This window comes from Gracilinanus agilis, chromosome 6, assembly GCF_016433145.1.
Source record: "Gracilinanus agilis isolate LMUSP501 chromosome 6, AgileGrace, whole genome shotgun sequence".
In the NCBI taxonomy this organism is placed as follows: Eukaryota; Metazoa; Chordata; class Mammalia; order Didelphimorphia; family Didelphidae; genus Gracilinanus; species Gracilinanus agilis.
Window position 1 is genome coordinate 256,144,653 of NC_058135.1, and position 16,187 is coordinate 256,160,839.

The following is a 16,187-nucleotide window of genomic DNA, read 5'->3' on the forward strand; positions in this document are numbered from 1 at the left end:
ATCGCGACCCGCCCCTCCCCCCTTGTCTTACTAGAAGGTTCTTCATGACCCCGTTGAGTTCGGATTTGGGGAGGGTTTCATCAGCTTAGAGAATCGCCTTCATCAACACGGATAAATGAATGCGTTTCAAGTTCCATGTGTGGGAGCAGCTGGGTAGCTCAGTGGTTTGAGAGCCAGGCCCAGAAACAAGAGGTCCTGAATTCAAATCTGACCTCAGACGGTTCCCAGCTGTGTGACCCTGGGCAAGTCACTTGACCCCCAATGCCTACCCTTACCATTCTTCTGCCTTGGAATCAATACACGGTATTGACTCTAAGACCTAAGGTAAGAGGTTTGGGGTTGTTTTTTGTTTTTGTTTTTTTAAGTTTCCATGTGTTCCGTGGGGCATTGAGAGCTTAAGTGAATGGCTCATGGTCACAGAATTAGTGTCAGAAATAGGACTTGAACTCAGGGCAACCTGATCCTAAGTCCAAAGTCCTCTTGGGAATGAATTCCTGGGCCCCACCAGCACCAGCACCAGCCATCTTCAAGTCACCTGGTGCCTAGGTTTCTGGTGATGGGTCTTTCCACCTCTAGCTAGGCTGCTCTTCAAACATAAGTGTTGCAAACTTGTTTGTAAACAAGTGATTTTCAGTGGAGACTTCCTAGGACTGGACCTGTGCTAGCCTACATCTGATACTGGTTCTCAGGGTGGGGAGCAGGATGGTAGACTAGAGGAACTGCCCCCATCTCTTGCTTCCCTTCCCATATTCGGGATGTGAAGGGGGTACCCCCTTTCTGCCCCCATTCCACCACCCTTCCCTAAGCCCTTAAGCCATTACATTACATAGCCAGCCTGCCTCCTTACCGAGAGAGCCCTGCTGACCAATAGGGTCCTCGTGTTTGAAGGAGTGATTGGGAAACTGCGCTGCATGGTGGGAGGGTGTGTGTCCATAGCTGGGTGTTCCATCAAAAGTGACAGTGCTGTATCCTGAGAGAAGCAAGGGGAAACACAGGGATTAGTGAGGGTCAGCTTCCCTTGGGGGCTGCCATCCTAGGGATAGCCGCTATCTGCATTCCCCCTCCCCATGCTCCTCTTCCTCCCCACAAACCCTAGGAACCATCCCTTCTTGTCCTATGTCTGTCCCATTAAGTGGCATGGGGACTTGGGAAGGAAAGAGAAGGAAGGAGAGGGGAGGGGAAGAGAGCAGAAAGAGAAGGGGAAGGAAGAAGAGGAAGGGAGAGGAGTGGGGAGGGGAGGGGAGAAGGGAAGAGAGAGGAGAGGGGAGGGGAAGAGAAGAGAGGATGAGAGAGGAGAAGAGAGAGAAAGGGAAGAGAGAGGAAAGAGAAGGGGAAGGAAGATGAGGAAGGGAGAGGAGAGGGGAGGGGAGGGGAGAAGGGAAGAGAGAGGAGAGGAAAGGGGAAGAGAGCAGAAAAAGAAGGGGAAGAGAGAGGAAAGAGAAAGGAAGGGGAGGAGAAAGCGGGGAAGAGGAGAATAAGGGAGAAGCCTAGTCCCCCCACCCCCCTTCAAAATCTATTTCTTATGTATTCTCTAATTGGTATCCAGGTCTTCAGCGCTCCGAAGAGCCTTTACGCATCGCCACTAACAACTTTCCCCTTCTGGAGAAAGTTTTTCTCCCACAAAACTAAACAGCCAAGCCCTCGCGAGGACCAAGTAGATTGAGAGTAAAATGAATCCGCGCTGCTGACCCCTCAGTGACACCAAACCGTAAATCAGTGGCCCGGGCACCAACTTTCATTAATGACTCCGAGCTAGTTAAACAAGTCCGACTTAAAACAAAACAACAACAAAAACCTTGTAATTGCCGAGTAAATTTGATCAATCCGCTGCCCCCCCCCCATCACCGTTTACCCCCGGATCCCTCAAACTAGCTGTTACCCAAGGGACGTTTGGGGAAACGGCCCTCCTGGCTCCACTTTAAGGTAGACTCAGCGAGGTAGACTCGGGGCTGGGCCACCTTTCCCTGCACTCACAGCCCGGGAGACCAGAACACCCGGCTTTGCTCCCCGTCATTTCCCCCAGACATTTTGTGTCCGACCCTGGACAAGTCAAACGGCCTCTTGGGAACTCAGCGTTCTCGACGATAAAATAGGGAGAATAATACTTAACTGATTACTCAAAAGAATAGTTTTGAGAAAAACATCTATCCCGATTCAAATGTTGGGTGAAAAGCGAACTGAATTTGTTCACTCCTGGAGATCGCATACCAAGGACCTTTTCTCCCACAGCCTTCGAGCTGAAAGGAAGGTGATCTTAGAAGCCTTCTAATCCAGTTTCCTCATCTTCCACATAAGGAAACTGAGTCCCAGTGAAAGGAAACGCCTTGCCCAGGGGGCTAGGTCATCTCTCTCCAGATCTGGCGCTCTCTACTGAGTGCTATTTCTATTTTTATTACTTTTTTAATTATTATTTTCTATTTTTATGACTTGTTTTCCCCACTTAAAAACAGAGGGCCGTAACGATCGCCTGTCCTTTTCCTTTCTTCTGGAAGGTGGGAAACGTAGAAAGAGAGGTGGGATTCTTGGTGGGAACCTGTGCGTGCGTTGGCAGTGTGGGCACAAGGAGTGGGAGAATATCTGAGACAATAGGAGAATTCGCCCAGAGTTCCTGAATCTAGGAGGGGTGTGGATTAGGGAGGGAGAGAGGGCATTCTTCCAAGGTTGCTGGAACTCAGGGAGTCGTCTCACACCCCCACTATCCGCTCCTGCCTGTGTCTCTCCGTTGTATATACCCGGGACGAAAGAAATTGGGGGGCATTGACAGATAGAGAAGGGGGAAAGAAACCAAGGGGTGATGGCTACAAACAATAGAGGGATGAACTTCGTAGATCGGGAACAGTGTGCAAACGGGTGCTAAGGCAGGTTCTGGGACTACTGGATATAGGACCTTGCGGGAAACAGTTTGGGGGGACCCGGTTTTATCATCTGTAAAATGAGAGAACTATAGTAGCTGATCTCTAAGGTCCCTTCCAACTCTACCGTCCTCTCAGCCCTCCAAACAGGTCTAGACTGACCAACAAAAGGTCCTGGTCGGGGCCAGAATGTTGGTTTAACTAGGGTCCTAAGAAAATTCAGTGAGCAGAGAACAGCGATGATTCTTCTTTCTGTAGCAGTTCACTAAGTTTTTTCCTTATGATCGTGCGAGATAGGCAGCTAGGATAGCTATGGTGGTTCCCCTTTTACGGAGGAGGAAAAAGACATCTGGGGGAGAACGTGACTTGGGCACAGTCCCACAGCTTGAAAAAACAAAGCTTGGCGATTTGAACCCCTGGCTCCTAATTCCACGTTCGAGAATCTTCCCTCCATCTCTCAAGAAGAGAAGAAACAACAACTGGCTAGCGCTTTTTGTTTACCTGGAAGACCCTTGGCCGGCCTCCCTTATCCCATCGCCTCCTACCCTCCTGGACTAGCGAGGCACCCCACTGGACATCCTTCAGAGCCTCAGGATCTCCCCGAGAGTCCCCAGCAGCCAAGGCAGGGGTACCCTACCCTGAAAGCCTTCCCAGACCCTGGGCAGCCCCGTTCCTGGGGCCGTCTAGGTTTTCGCCAGACCAACAGGCGAAGAATCGAGCCCTCTCAGTAAACAGGTGTGACCAGCAAAGAGAAGTCTGGGTTTTCGCCTCGAATATCCAAATCTCACTTGCCCATTCAAGGAAGTCGAAGGTCTGAATTAGATGGTCTGCAATGAACTTGAAATGGTAGGCTTCCGCGGATCCTAATTACGGGGGAAATTGCCTCGAGGAGAACAGAGACCCGTACCCCTGAGTAAACCATCTCCTAGTAGCCTGACGCCCCTGAGCAAGTACCTTGTGCCTTCTGGGTCTGGGTCCTCGTCTATAAAACGGAGGTGCTAAATATCCCAAGACAAGGTCCTCATCCAATGAACTAACAACACGCAGTGCTTTGCAAAGGTGCCCTGCGGTTAGCAGCAGCAGCATCCTTGCCGCGATTTTCCCTTATTTTTTATCACTAGTGGCTTGGCTAAATGGAGCCACAGACCGCAACTTCCACACAACATTTGGCCATTGCCACGCAGGGTGAGGGAAGCGGAGGGGAGGGAAGCTTTGAAATATTCCTTCCCCCGCCCCTCCTTTATTTTATTTTATTAATTTTTAAGAACTAAGAGCAAGAAGGTCTCCTCGCTGTACCCTCTGGTTGTTTCCGCAGCCCTGAACTGCGGCGAAATGTCGCGCAGCAGGTCGGGTGTTCAGGCCAGATCCCGGCATGCATCCCGTAGCGGGTTAGGACTAGACAGGTCAGTCCTCGCAGTTCAGCGTGGAGGATCCCTCCGCGTCTGAGCTTCTCAGTCTCCACTGCCCCCGTCACCTGCTTACGAAGCACAGCCTCTTAGGCCTGAGTCCCTGAAGGGGATCAAAGGCCTGGTGAACCCGAGCCAGGCTGAGACCCGAGAGGTTTGCACCGCCCCTTCACTGCCTCCCTCTCCACCTCGGCCTTCCATGAGAATTTCAGGAGAAAACTCGGGGAGTCTCCATTGCCATTATCTGCGCCCCTTATCCAGAGCGCCGCCGCCCCACAACCCCCACCGCCACCCCCTCTTTCTGGTAGTGCCCGTCCCCGAGTCCCCAGGGCTACAAGAGACATAGCGAAGGAGGGCAAAAGTGGGACAGACTCAACGGAGGAGCCCATGGCTGCCGCCGCAGCTTTGTTGGTGGGGCGGGGAAGGGAGAGAGCTGGAGAACAGCTGGAAGGGGAACGGAAGGCTGCTGAGCAGGGAAAGGGGCAAAGCTTCTGTTTTCCAGCTCTTGGCGAGAGAGGGAGGCACTGGCGGGCCAAGGTAACGTCTTTCCCACGGTCAGCATGGGCCTCTAAGCTCAAAGTAGCCTTGACCGCCTTCATGAGAGGTCGGTCTTCAACTCGCCTCCCCTTCTACTGCTGGAGAAAAAGCCAGGGCTGTTCCTAAGGACCCCCTCTCCAAGGGAACCCCAAAGGCTGGGGGGGGGGCGTAGAACGTATAGCCATTGTGGTGGGGAAGGGAGAGAGGAAGGAGCTGGTTGATGCCAAGAACCTGGTGAACAAAGAGGAAATTCGGGGAGAACGGTTTCTATTTAGATAAAGGCTATCTGCACATCGGGCCAAGACTTCAGACTCCTTGGGCCTCAGTTTCCTCTTCTGTAAAATGGGGGTGTTGGACTAGATTATAACTAAATTCCCTTCCAACTCTACTGTGCCATGATTCCCATTTTAATAATTTTACAGTTGAGGAAACAGGCTTGGCCTGTGCCCCAGGCTACAAAGCTAATAAATGGCAGCACTTGTTAGTCCTGGAACCTGACTCTTCATTCTCCAAAGAAGCTTCAGTTGCACCCTAGTCAGATCTCCAGAAAGGAAAAAAGCGTCCTTCTCTGGAAGGTTTGCAATTTCACAAAATAAAAACAAGGAAGACAACCCAAATCTTTTTTCTGCAACCAGATGGTAGACAGCCCTGCTTTTCTGGCCCTGGGGAAGGGCAGGGAACTGGTGGAGAAATGAGCATGGCCAGAGAAGCTTGGACATCATTCCTGTTCCTAGCCTGGCCTCTGCCCTACCACTTGAGAGGAATGAGTTCTGACATCCTGGGGACAATCTCCCAGATGTAAGAGCTTCTGAAGAGAGGCAGATCTGAACAGATTCTCTCACAGTGGGGAAAAGGGCCCATACTTTTGAAAAGCTTCAATCTATTCCATGAACCTGAGGTGTCTCTCTGGGGGAAAAAATTACAGCAGAAGGGAGTTCTGGTAGGGAAGGAGAAGTGTGAGCTGATACCCAGAGAGAGAATAATTTTTCCCTCCTTCTTCACTGGACTCAAGCACCTCCGGCTGGGACCCCAGAATAGGGCATTGACTGAAAGGGTCCATCCAAGTCGAGGAAGGTTTTGTACAGACCTCTGAAGAGAGGGTCAGGCTTTCTCTGGCTCCAGCTCATTCTTCTAGACAGTTGCAAACCTATGAGTGGCCCAGAGAAATGCTAGGAGGTCTGGCTACTGAAAAGGCTCCAGTTGGCTTGTCCTAGGTTTCTTGTGGGAGATTAGGAAGTAAATTATTTGTCAAGAGGACAGATGTCCAATGTTCTCCATTCCCAAAGGCCAATAAGGAGATACCAAATCCCAAAGAATCACTTGTCTCCCCTCTTTCATCCAGATCCTGTCTCTAACCCCACATTCTCAAGTCTTACCTGAAAATAAAATTGAAATGGACTCTAGCGAGGACTCATTATATTTGCATTTTATTCATCTCTTTGGGTGTGGGGGGTGTTGACTCAACTTTAGGTAAAATGCCTGTTCAGGGATTAAATTCTAATTACAAAAGAACTGTCAGAATGGAGCTCCTCTAAAGTATGATTCTGTCTCTGTGTCTCTGTGTCTCTCTCTGTCTTTATCTCTCTCTCCCCCCACTCTCTTCTCTTCTCTCTCTTCTCTTTCCTCTCTCTTTTCCTCTCCTATTTTTCTCTTCTCTCTTTTTCCTTTCCCTCTCTTCTCTCTCTCTCTCTCTCTCTCTCTCTCTCTCTCTCCCTCCTCTCTTCTTTCTTTTCCCCCTCTCTTTTTCTCTCCTCTCTTTCCAAGTTCTTCCATGGTCCCCTAGTTTGTGATAAACGCTTAGCCCACAGCCGGGTCACCAAAACTCTGAAACAGTTGGAGGAAAGTATCTGCCTAACCCTGCATACCTGGACTTCTGGGCCTTCTTGGAATTGTGTGAGACCCAGGGCCTCAGTCTATGAATTGAGCAAGAAAGAGCTAGAGGACTGTGCCAGGCTAAGGGAGGGTGGTCTCAGTTGTGGGAGAGAGTAGGGGCCTATTCCTACTCCCAAAGCCAACCCTGAGCAGAATAAGGCTTTCCCATCTTCCTAAACTTTAGATCTGGAAGGATTTAGACCATTAGAGCTAACTGAGTGAAGGACTTCTTAATCTGTTTTGTTTAAGGCCCCTTTGCAGTCTGGGAAAACCTATAAATTCCCTCTTCAAATGAGGTTGATAAATGTGTGAAATCAAATCCAGAGATTACAAAGGAAACTGATTATATTGAAGTCATTATCCAAATGCTTTCTAAAACGAGCTTATGGAGCTTCCATTAAGAAGCCCTGATTTTACAAATGAGTAAGCTGAGGCACTAAAGTTCCTAGCCCAACAGCTAATAAGTGAGCCAGGTTGGAGTTTCCGCATAGGGGTTTTCTTTCCACCCTTCTCCAACCTGGTATGGAAAGAGGGCCTAGTTTAGCTTTGCAAAGGCAAGAAAGAGACTTCCAGGAAGGTCTCCCCTGACTTCTCCACCCACCGTGAGAAAAGGGCCAACTTTAAAAGGCCCCGGGCTCCCAGGACCCCTGGGAGAGCATCTGCATGCCCACTTTGGGGGAACAGTTTGAGGACCAGAAAGGAAGGAAGGACTAATCAACTTCTGGGCTCCCGCCCTGAAAGAAGTTTCGGTTTCTCGGCGTGACTGAGTAGTGGAGTGGAGAATAGGAAGGTTTCAGGAGCGCAGAATTCCCCCCTTTAAGGGTCAGCAAGGCTTCATAGCAGAAACTAGAAGCCAGGCCGGGCGGCGTGGAATAGAACCCGGCAGTTAGGGCTTAGGATACTCTACAGACTAGGTTCCCTTCGGGCCACTAGTTCCAGAAACAACGAAATCCCAAGCTCGCGGGGGATTTCTGTGCCTGTAAAAACAGTAGCTTCGTTAGGACAGAATTCCCGAGGTCTAGAGCCCGAGCTGGTTTTACCTTTAGGATTGCCCGAGAATTGGCAAAGGAATTATTTGCAACTACAGCCCACGAAGGATGCTTGCTTAACCTCGGGGTATCTAAATTCGACCCTCGATTAACAAAGAGATCAACGAAATCACATTTCAGGTTCCCTTTTCGGTCCTTCCAACTAGCAGTTTTCAGTAACACATTGAGGCATTTCCCGTTTCATTACGTTTAAAAAAAAAAATAAATTGTTTCCTAACAATAAGGCCTTGGGGGGAAGTCATTTTAGCCTCTTCCGGCCTCAGTTTCCTATTCTGTAAAATGAGAGGGTTAGACCAGAAAGCCACTCACTTCCTTTCCAGCTCTAAAATTCGGTTCCCTTTCCAAGGTTGTCGGCCTTAATTCTTGGTTCTGAACCTACGGTACCCCGGCCGCTCCCCGAGTCTAGGCAAACGCTTACAGCTTTTCTCTAATACGATCTAACTATTATAACATGATTTGTAATTACACCGGGTTTAGAATAACGTTGTCACCAGGCGAAAACCTGTCTGCTTTTCATTCGTAAGATCCCCGGTCATGGTCCCTTCGACCCTCTCCCCTCCAATTCAGGGTTAAAACCCCATACGGAGGTACCTAGAAGGGGAGAGGGGGAGAGGGGTCGAGGCGGACAGGGCAGTCGAATACGCTGAGAACTACTAGATCGAGAAGCCAGTTATATTTGAATCTGTGATGGCTCCGAATCGTTGCGGCTATAGAGCCCGCGCAGACTCGGCTGATTGGAGGAGCCAAGAGGCAGTTCTTGAGTTCCCCATTCCCTCGCCCGGGGCTCGGGTCTGAAGATGGTAGGGAAAATCCCTCCGTGTTTAGTCCTGTGACTGAAGACTATCCTTCTCCCGACTGCGCATCTCTCCCCAGGGCGGCACCAACGCTCCCTCCTAACCAGCTCGCCGTTCCCCAGGTTTCTGGGATGCCTCATTTGAGCAGAAGTCCAGGAATGCCCTACGGTTGGCCCCTCCCGGCTCCTGCGAACAGTTCAGAAACTTTCTCTAATTCGACCTGGCTTGGGGAAAAGGAGGGCGGGAAGTCTTTCCCCTGGCCACAGGTTTTCTGTCCGGGCCTCTTAGGTCTCTAAAACCCCCTCCCCAAGAGCTTCGGCGCCTCTTTCTGATAAAGGCCGTGGGGCAGACCAGAGGAGGACCCTGCGGGGCAATGCCGCGGTCTCCCATCTTTAGGATCCCCCTGGGACTTTCGCATTCCCGGCAGGACCCGTCAAATTCAGGAAGCCAGGACCAGGATTGGAGCAAGGATAGCAAGCAGAAAGAGAGAGAGAGAGAGAGAGAGAGAGAGAGAGAGAGAGAGAGAGAGAGAGAGAGAGAAGAGAAGCGAGCGACAGTTGCCTGAACTTCCCCAGTTCGGGAGTGGGGTGTAGGGTTGCGCTGCGCTGCACTCCCCCCAGGCGCGGTGCTCGGTGCTTACCCTGGTTACGGATGGTCGGCTGGCTTTCTAGGCAGCTGGGCAGGTAGGGAGCGTTGGGAAACATCCTGGCCTGGCCGGAGGGCGGCTGGCTGGGCGGGGGCGGCCCGAAGGGGCCATAGCGACAGGCTCCTGCTGTACCGGTAAACTGGCCAGAGAAGTGGACTGTGAAGGCGCTCAGGCATTGCTCCTCGTGCGGCTCGGCGCCGCCCCAGCTCGGCTCCTGCTTGATAAAGGAGTGAGGCGGCGGAGGCGGTGGCGGGGCAGGTGGGGGCGCAGGGGCGCTTAAGGAGCCATAGGCTGAGGCGCCCGGGGGCGCAAAGTCCAGCACTGGAGCCCACTGAGCTGCGCCGCTCACAGGCAGGGCGCAGCCGCCGCCGCCGCCTAGAGAGGGGACAGCGGGCAGCAGAGCGTTCAGATCCCGCACGTCGGAGCCCATGGGCTGTTCCCCGCTGGCCGGCCCCCGGCTCCGCCGCCCCTGAAGGCGCTCGCCTCCCTGCCCGACTGAAGCGAACTTGCTCCAGGTGCCACCTGGGCCCCGCGCTCCCGACTGCTCGGCCTGTTGCAGGCACCAAGGCCCAGTGCGGAGCGCACGGGGAGACGCCGGCTCCGGGGCACACGTGGAAGCCGGCTCCGGCGGCAGTAGGAAGTCCAGGGTCGCGGCGGGAAGGAGGCGGAGGCAGCAGTAGCGGGGCCCCAGCTCATGGGCTGCTGTCCGGGGTGGACGAGTGGGTGGGTGTTTTTTTTTTTTTTTTGGTGGGTGGGAGGACAGGGAGGAGGAAAGGAGGGAGCTGACTGTCCGGCTGGAGAGAGCCCCCTGGGTGTGGACTCTGCCTTGAACTCCTTACCCCGGCTGCCTGGCTGCCCCCGGCTTCCCAAAGCTCAAATAAGAGGGGCTGGCGGCGGGGGAGGAGGAGGAGCTAGGACATCCAGCTGCTCCATTCACACCGCAGCTCAGGCCCTACCAAGCATCAGGCGCTGCTCCCCGGGGCGACCTGAGTGCGAGGAGGGAGGAGAGAGCTACCCGGGGGCGGGGTGGGGCGGACTTGGGGGAGGATCTCGCATAGACACCATCGCCCTCCTCCCCAACCCATCCCACCCCACGCCCCGCCCCAACTCTTCCCACCGCTCGAGGTCAACTGTCCTGTGGTGCGGACCCCCGACTCCCTGCCCCCAAGCTTGGGCTCCCCTCTGGGATTTTGCGGGTGTCGGGGTCTCCAGAGAGAGAAGGGCACTCCAGGTAAGCCGTGAGTGTTTACGTAGACACTAGACAGGGAACAAGCGTTGGAGTAAAGAAGGCCGTGGGAGTCCCAGGGGGGTGGGTTGGAGGGAGGCGGGACTTTGGGAAACTTCGCTAGCTTGGAAGGAGCTTGGAACCCTCAAGCACCTTGCTCGCGATTCTGGCTCCGTTACAGAATCCAGAGAAGTGGAGTGGGGCATGTTAATTCTGGGTTAGCCGGCAGGAGGCACCTGCTGCGGGGTGGGAAAGGGTAGCTCTGGATCTTCGCAACAAGGGACCAGAAGGGGTCTGAGCACTGCTGCGCTCTGGAGTTGGGAGATCGGAGCTGTAGACAGTTACTCAGGGATAGATCCTGCCTCACCTAATCTGGCTTGGGTGATGGGCTAGCTAGAGGGAGTCAATCCCGGGAGGCGAGCAGATGGCTAGCATAGTGGGAGAGTATATCACGCATAATAACTCTGCAATGTTTTGATGATCATCTTCCTTCCTCGGCGGGGGTGCCTTCCTTCATCCCTGTCCCCCGAAAATCAGTTAACAGTGGCACCTCCACTTGGGAACATCCTGCACCTGAACCTGAGGGCACGATAAGGAAAATAAAGGCCCTCGGCAGTGGCTTACCAGGGAGAGGGGCGCTCCCGGATTCTGAGAATTTATGAACCTTACAAGGTGTCTCTCTTCCTGTCCCTCACGTCTACCTACGCCGCCCCAACACCAGTCATCGACGCCCTGTAACACCCAAAGTGTTCTTACTAGTTCCAATTCCAAGCCAGGGAGTTGTGGGAGGGGAATGAGGGTCAGGGGGAGGTGGAGAAAGGAATGAAGTAGGAAGATCCCAGAGGATGTCCCAGCAGAGTTCAGCCCGCGAGATTAAATATACTGCTCTCAGAGGCTCAACAGCGTTCTCAGGGGCCCGTGAAACCCATTGTAATGAGGTTGAACAAGCCGAAGCAGAAGTATTCCGACTTTCCCCGGTTTACTACTCTCTAACGCACAATTCCACATTAACCCAACCGGTCCCTATGGAACCCTTGTTGGCTTCCTGGAGAGTGTATGGATTTCTTTGGGTGTGCCCAAGTCCAGTTTGGGAAAACAACCCTGGGCAGAAGAGCCCTTGCCCCTTCCGCTTCTTGCTCTTCCTAAGATTGCTGCTAGAGTATGGAGGAAAGGCGCCATCGGGACCGCGAGGTGGGAAACTGTGAAATGGTTGCCCGCTGTCCTGGTATCTCCATGCTAGACTGGCGGTAGCCACCTGATTTTTCAGAGAAATAACTCAAAGTAAGGGCCCGGCTGCTTTTCACTTAGCTTAACCCAAAGGTTAGAGAATTACAATTTTACACAGAAAGGATCCGTTTATAAAAACAAAAAATAAACCTCGACCAGCATCACAATGGCTCTGGGGTGAGAGTCAGGATGGGGAAATTCTTGCACACCTCCAGAAAAACAGATTAGGTGCACCCAAAAGAGCCGAGCCCTCTCTGTTTTTGTTGAATGAATGAATGAGTGCAGCAAACCACTTTATTTTCAAAGATTGTGTAAATTCCTTTCTGCAGAGGAACCTGGAAGGAAATTTTTCTTTAACTAACGGCCGCCCCCCAAAAATCCCGCATCTCGTCTCACCCTCATTCTGTTTCAGAGGACTTGAATCCTTTCCCACATACACCTCCAAGTCTCTGATAGATGTACATCACCTTCAAAATTGCATCGTGCAGCAACCTCCCAACCTCCCACCTCCCTCCCCAATCCCATTTAGATTATTAAAGAACATTTTCAAAGCTCCTGTTTCCCAGCTATCCCCACCCTTCAGATCCCCCCAGTCCTTTCCTCCTTTCCTCGCCCCTTATGAAATCTTTAGGGTTTGTTAGTTTGGGCTAAATTGGTCTCTTGCCTCCGGTTAGGGTGGATTTGGCAACAGGTTTTGTTCTTCTAGAGGAGGAAAATAGAAAGCTCTTCCCCTGGTTCGGAAGTTTAATTCTGCCAGGAAGCACCGGGTCTGAGTTTCTCGTCCTCTCTTTCTATTCCCAGATTGGGGATCGTTTGCTTTTGCAAAAGTTGGAACTGTGCGTACGGGCGCAAGACTTTCTGGGAGAGAAAGGAGAGGAAGCCCGGGGATTCCAATTTCTAAACGAATGAGTCGCGATTGCTTCGATTTTTCGTGCCCTGTTTGGATGGGGGATACGGGGGTGGGCTTATTGTTGCGTTTGGTTTGGATTTTGTTAGGATTTTGTTTTCTTTTGTTTTGTTTTGCGTGGGAGAATTTTGTTGGTTAATTACGAGGCTAGCCGGTTCTCTTCGTATAGATTTTCTTAGCTTCCAGCCCTGGGCTGTGTTGAAGCGTCTGGGGCTACAAGCAAGCCATATCCTATGGCAACCCACACTCCTCTCCACATATACACCTGCTTTGTTTCCTCAAAGAAAATTTAGAGATTAGACAATTGGGGGGGCGATTCCAGGCTCCTCCTATCTGGGACCTTCTCCACTCCTCTCCACTAACCAGACCCTCGGGGAAAACATCAAAACGCACGCACAAGCTTCCTCTCTCTCTGGTCCCTTTTTCTCTTCATCCCTCTCACTCTGTCCCGGTGGGTACATGAAGGAAGAAGGTTCTCCTCAGGGGCCCGGTTCTAGCCGGGTGTCCTAAACCCAGAGAGTAGAGGCTCCCCAGTGGCCTCCTCCACTCCTGTGTCTTCTGAGTTCCCTCAGGAGGTGGGCTGGGGATGAGAAGTCGGCAGTGTCCGTGGGGTCTGGAAAGGAGAGGAGAGGGGGGTCCCAGATGGGCGAGAGCAGGTAGATGAGTGAACTTCCCTCTCCCTTCTAGTTTGCATCCTCTGGCATGCAGCACGGAAGTCGCATTTTGGTAGTCTCGGCCTTTCTCCAAGTAAACCTAAAGTGGGAGACAGGCTCTGGGACTCCCTCGAGGGTCCCCTGGTCTCAGCCCAATCCCTCCACCTCCCCCTTTCCAAGAGCACCCAGCAGCCTCCGGCCGGAGAAAAGAAACCACAAACAGGAGAGAAATGTACCTTCCCGGCACCCAAAAGAGGTTGCCTAGACCAAGTCTCTCTGGTGGGGGTAGGGATGGGAAAGAGCGGGGTCGAAGGAGGGGGCAGTCTAGGGCTACCGTCCCCCTCCACTGCTTACTCTAGGAGCTCGGTGGAGCCGGAGTGGCGACACTGGGAGGAGGAGGAGGAGGAAGGAGTGGAGTGGAGTGGGGCGGAGAGCAGCCCCGGGCAAAAACTGCCAAAGAAGTCTTTGATTAAGCGCTTCTCGGACCCGGGATGTGTGTGCAAATACATATATACGTATACATATAGATATATTATCCTGAGATCAAAAGGAGAAAGATTCCTGCGAGAGGGAACTCCCGCTCCCTCAGACTCCTGCCTTCCACCTTTGCGCGCTGTCAGCCACATCTAATGGAGAGCGGGCAGGGCCAGCTTAGCCCCTTGGACACCGGGGAATAACCCGGCACTCTTCGAGCCACCGTGGCCCCGCTCCCTCGGTAACCTCCTGAGCGGCGGACAACTGAACAAACACGCAGGAGCCCAGTGATCTGTCAAGAACCTTGTCCTTCTGCCCCGGAGAGCTGAAGCCCGTAATAAATAGTGGGCCTGACCTTCTTTTGCCCCCCAAGGAAAGCTCGGCAGGAGCAGGCGCTCAATCGCTCCTTCGAGAACCTAGCGGAGGGGAAGGGCAGCCCTGGGTGCTGCGACGCGCCTTGGGCTGTGGGAGGCTCCAAGCCGCTGCGCCTCCACTTCTGCTCCCACCTCACCGCGCCCAGACGTCCCCACCCCACCCCCACCTCCGGCCCTGCTAGGGATGGAGTCCGCCAGGGTCAGGACCACGGGACGCGCTGCGGGAAGACAGACAGACTGGGAGCGAGAGAGCGCGGGAGGGGGTTCCTGCCCCCTGGGAAGGAATTAACTACTCCCCAAGGCTACGTGCCACGCAACCCTGAGCAGAAACCAGTCTGTTCTTTGAGGTGGCTGAAGGGCTTCGGTGCCCTGGCTCTGCCTGCCCAGCCAATCGATTGTACCCATCTTTTAACGGAGCCCATCGCTTTCCGGACGTCGCTGCGCGCGCGCACACACACACACACACACACACACACACGTCCCTGCGGAACTGACAGCCCTAAAGGGGTGCAGGAGATGAAGCAGAATAGAGGGGGGGAATTGTTCCCCGGATCTTGCGAGAGATACAAAATTCTTTGCCAGGCCTCCGATTTCTTCCTTCCAGGACTTAAGTCAGTGCCACCCCGGCTCCCCAAGAGGCAGTCCTGCCACCGCAAGACGTTCCCGGGTCCCCGGGAGAAACCCTAAATAAAAGAATCAGGCAGAGTCCAGGCTATTATTTTACCGTAAATCTTGTAAATTCTGGAACTAATTACATAGAGGATATGTCTCAATTTGTTCTGCATTAATGCCACATTGGGAATGGAGTCGGGGCCATAACCAGAACAGATCCTCCAGCTCGTCAAATTGATGAACTGAGAGTTGCTTCCAGTCCTGAACACGCCATCTGGAATTCCAGTCTGAGGTTACAATTAGAACTCCTGACCCCAAATTCAACTTTGCGAAGAACTAAAAAAAGTTACTTATTCTGCACCTGTAAAAGGAAAGGGGGGGGGGGCAGGAATCCTCAATCTCAGAATCTTTCTGATGTTATAAAATTCTTTCCAAATGTTGGGGAAAGAGGGTGTTTGTGTGCCTGCCTGTTTAAAAAGGCGCACAAGATAATGGAACATCTTTTACAGGCTGGATTTTATCTCTGCCCCCGTCTCCCCACCCCGGCTAGAGAGAGTTTAATAATGGTCAGCGCCTCTGTGTGTTGGATTTAATTATGTAGGGACGCCGCAGATACTCTCCAAGCAAATAGGCGTGCGACATATTTTAGCCTGTCTATGAGCCACCCCTCCCCCACGAAAGAGAGCTTAATTGCAGGAATCTCTCCAGAACGAGAGACTTTGGGTTTGTTGTTTTTTTTTTTTTAAACCCTTAACTTCAGTGTATTGGCTCCTTGGTGGAAGAGTGCTAAGGGTGGGCAATGGGGGACTTTGGGGTTTTGATGGCCGCTTTCAGTTTCCCCGAAGGTCAGTCATTTTAAATTTGTGATCCAACGCAGTTGGGCCAATTTCTCCCTCTTACTAAGAACTTGTTGCTTTAATTTTTCTCTTACGAGGACCCCCTGATGAAAACGAACCCCGGGGCAGGACAGGAGAACCGTTTAAATTTATTAGTATAATGCTTAGGCAAAATGTGAATATAAATCATCCCGATGTATTAAGCCATAAAATATCTCAATGAAGCCAAGATCCCCGTGTATAAAAGTTCATATAAAACAAGGTATCACTATTATCTTTCATACTGGATATATGGGTTATTGTAAAAGCATCCAAAGTTTTTCGGTTAGAGAGAGGGGGGATACATTCAATGGAGCTAACTCAATGTCACCGTCTTAGCTAGTGAAAAGAGAAAAACAGCAATATTTAGCATTTTATGAGGATGATTTCTTAACCACGTTTAAAGATCTGCTGAAAACAGTTCTTTGTGGAATCATTGCTGAGAGAATGAAAAAGGAGAGATAGGAAGTGAGGAGACAGAAGGAGAGACACAGCTGGGAGAGACAGAGACAGACAGTGGCAAGACAGAAAGGGGGGAAGAAGCAAAGAAGAGGAGGAGGAGGAGGAGGAGGAGGAGGAGAAGGAGGAGGAGGAGGAGGAGGAGAAGAAGGAGGAGGAGGAGGAATAGAAGAAGAAGAAAAAGGAGAAGGAGAAGGAGAAGGAGAAGGAGAAAGAGGAGGAGTA

The 16,187-nt window shown here is 52.1% G+C and overlaps 1 protein-coding gene and 1 long non-coding RNA gene across 3 annotated transcripts in view; one reads left to right on the forward strand and one right to left on the reverse strand.

Moving 5' to 3' along the window:
* WT1 (WT1 transcription factor) overlaps positions 1-9,586 on the reverse strand; it is a 65,817-nt gene extending 56,231 nt beyond the window's left edge. Inside the window, exons 1-2 of the mRNA XM_044680678.1 lie at positions 9,151-9,586; positions 848-970 (exon numbers count right to left, since the gene is read on the reverse strand). Coding sequence (XP_044536613.1) covers positions 848-970; positions 9,151-9,586 — 559 coding nt within the window. The remainder of the gene's footprint in view (positions 1-847; positions 971-9,150) is intronic.
* A 625-nt stretch (positions 9,587-10,211) lies between these two features.
* The window catches only part of LOC123251820, a 39,666-nt gene continuing 33,690 nt past the window's right edge, over positions 10,212-16,187 (forward strand). For both annotated transcript variants that reach the window (XR_006506514.1, XR_006506515.1), the window contains exon 1: positions 10,212-10,387. This is a non-coding gene — a long non-coding RNA (uncharacterized LOC123251820). The remainder of the gene's footprint in view (positions 10,388-16,187) is intronic.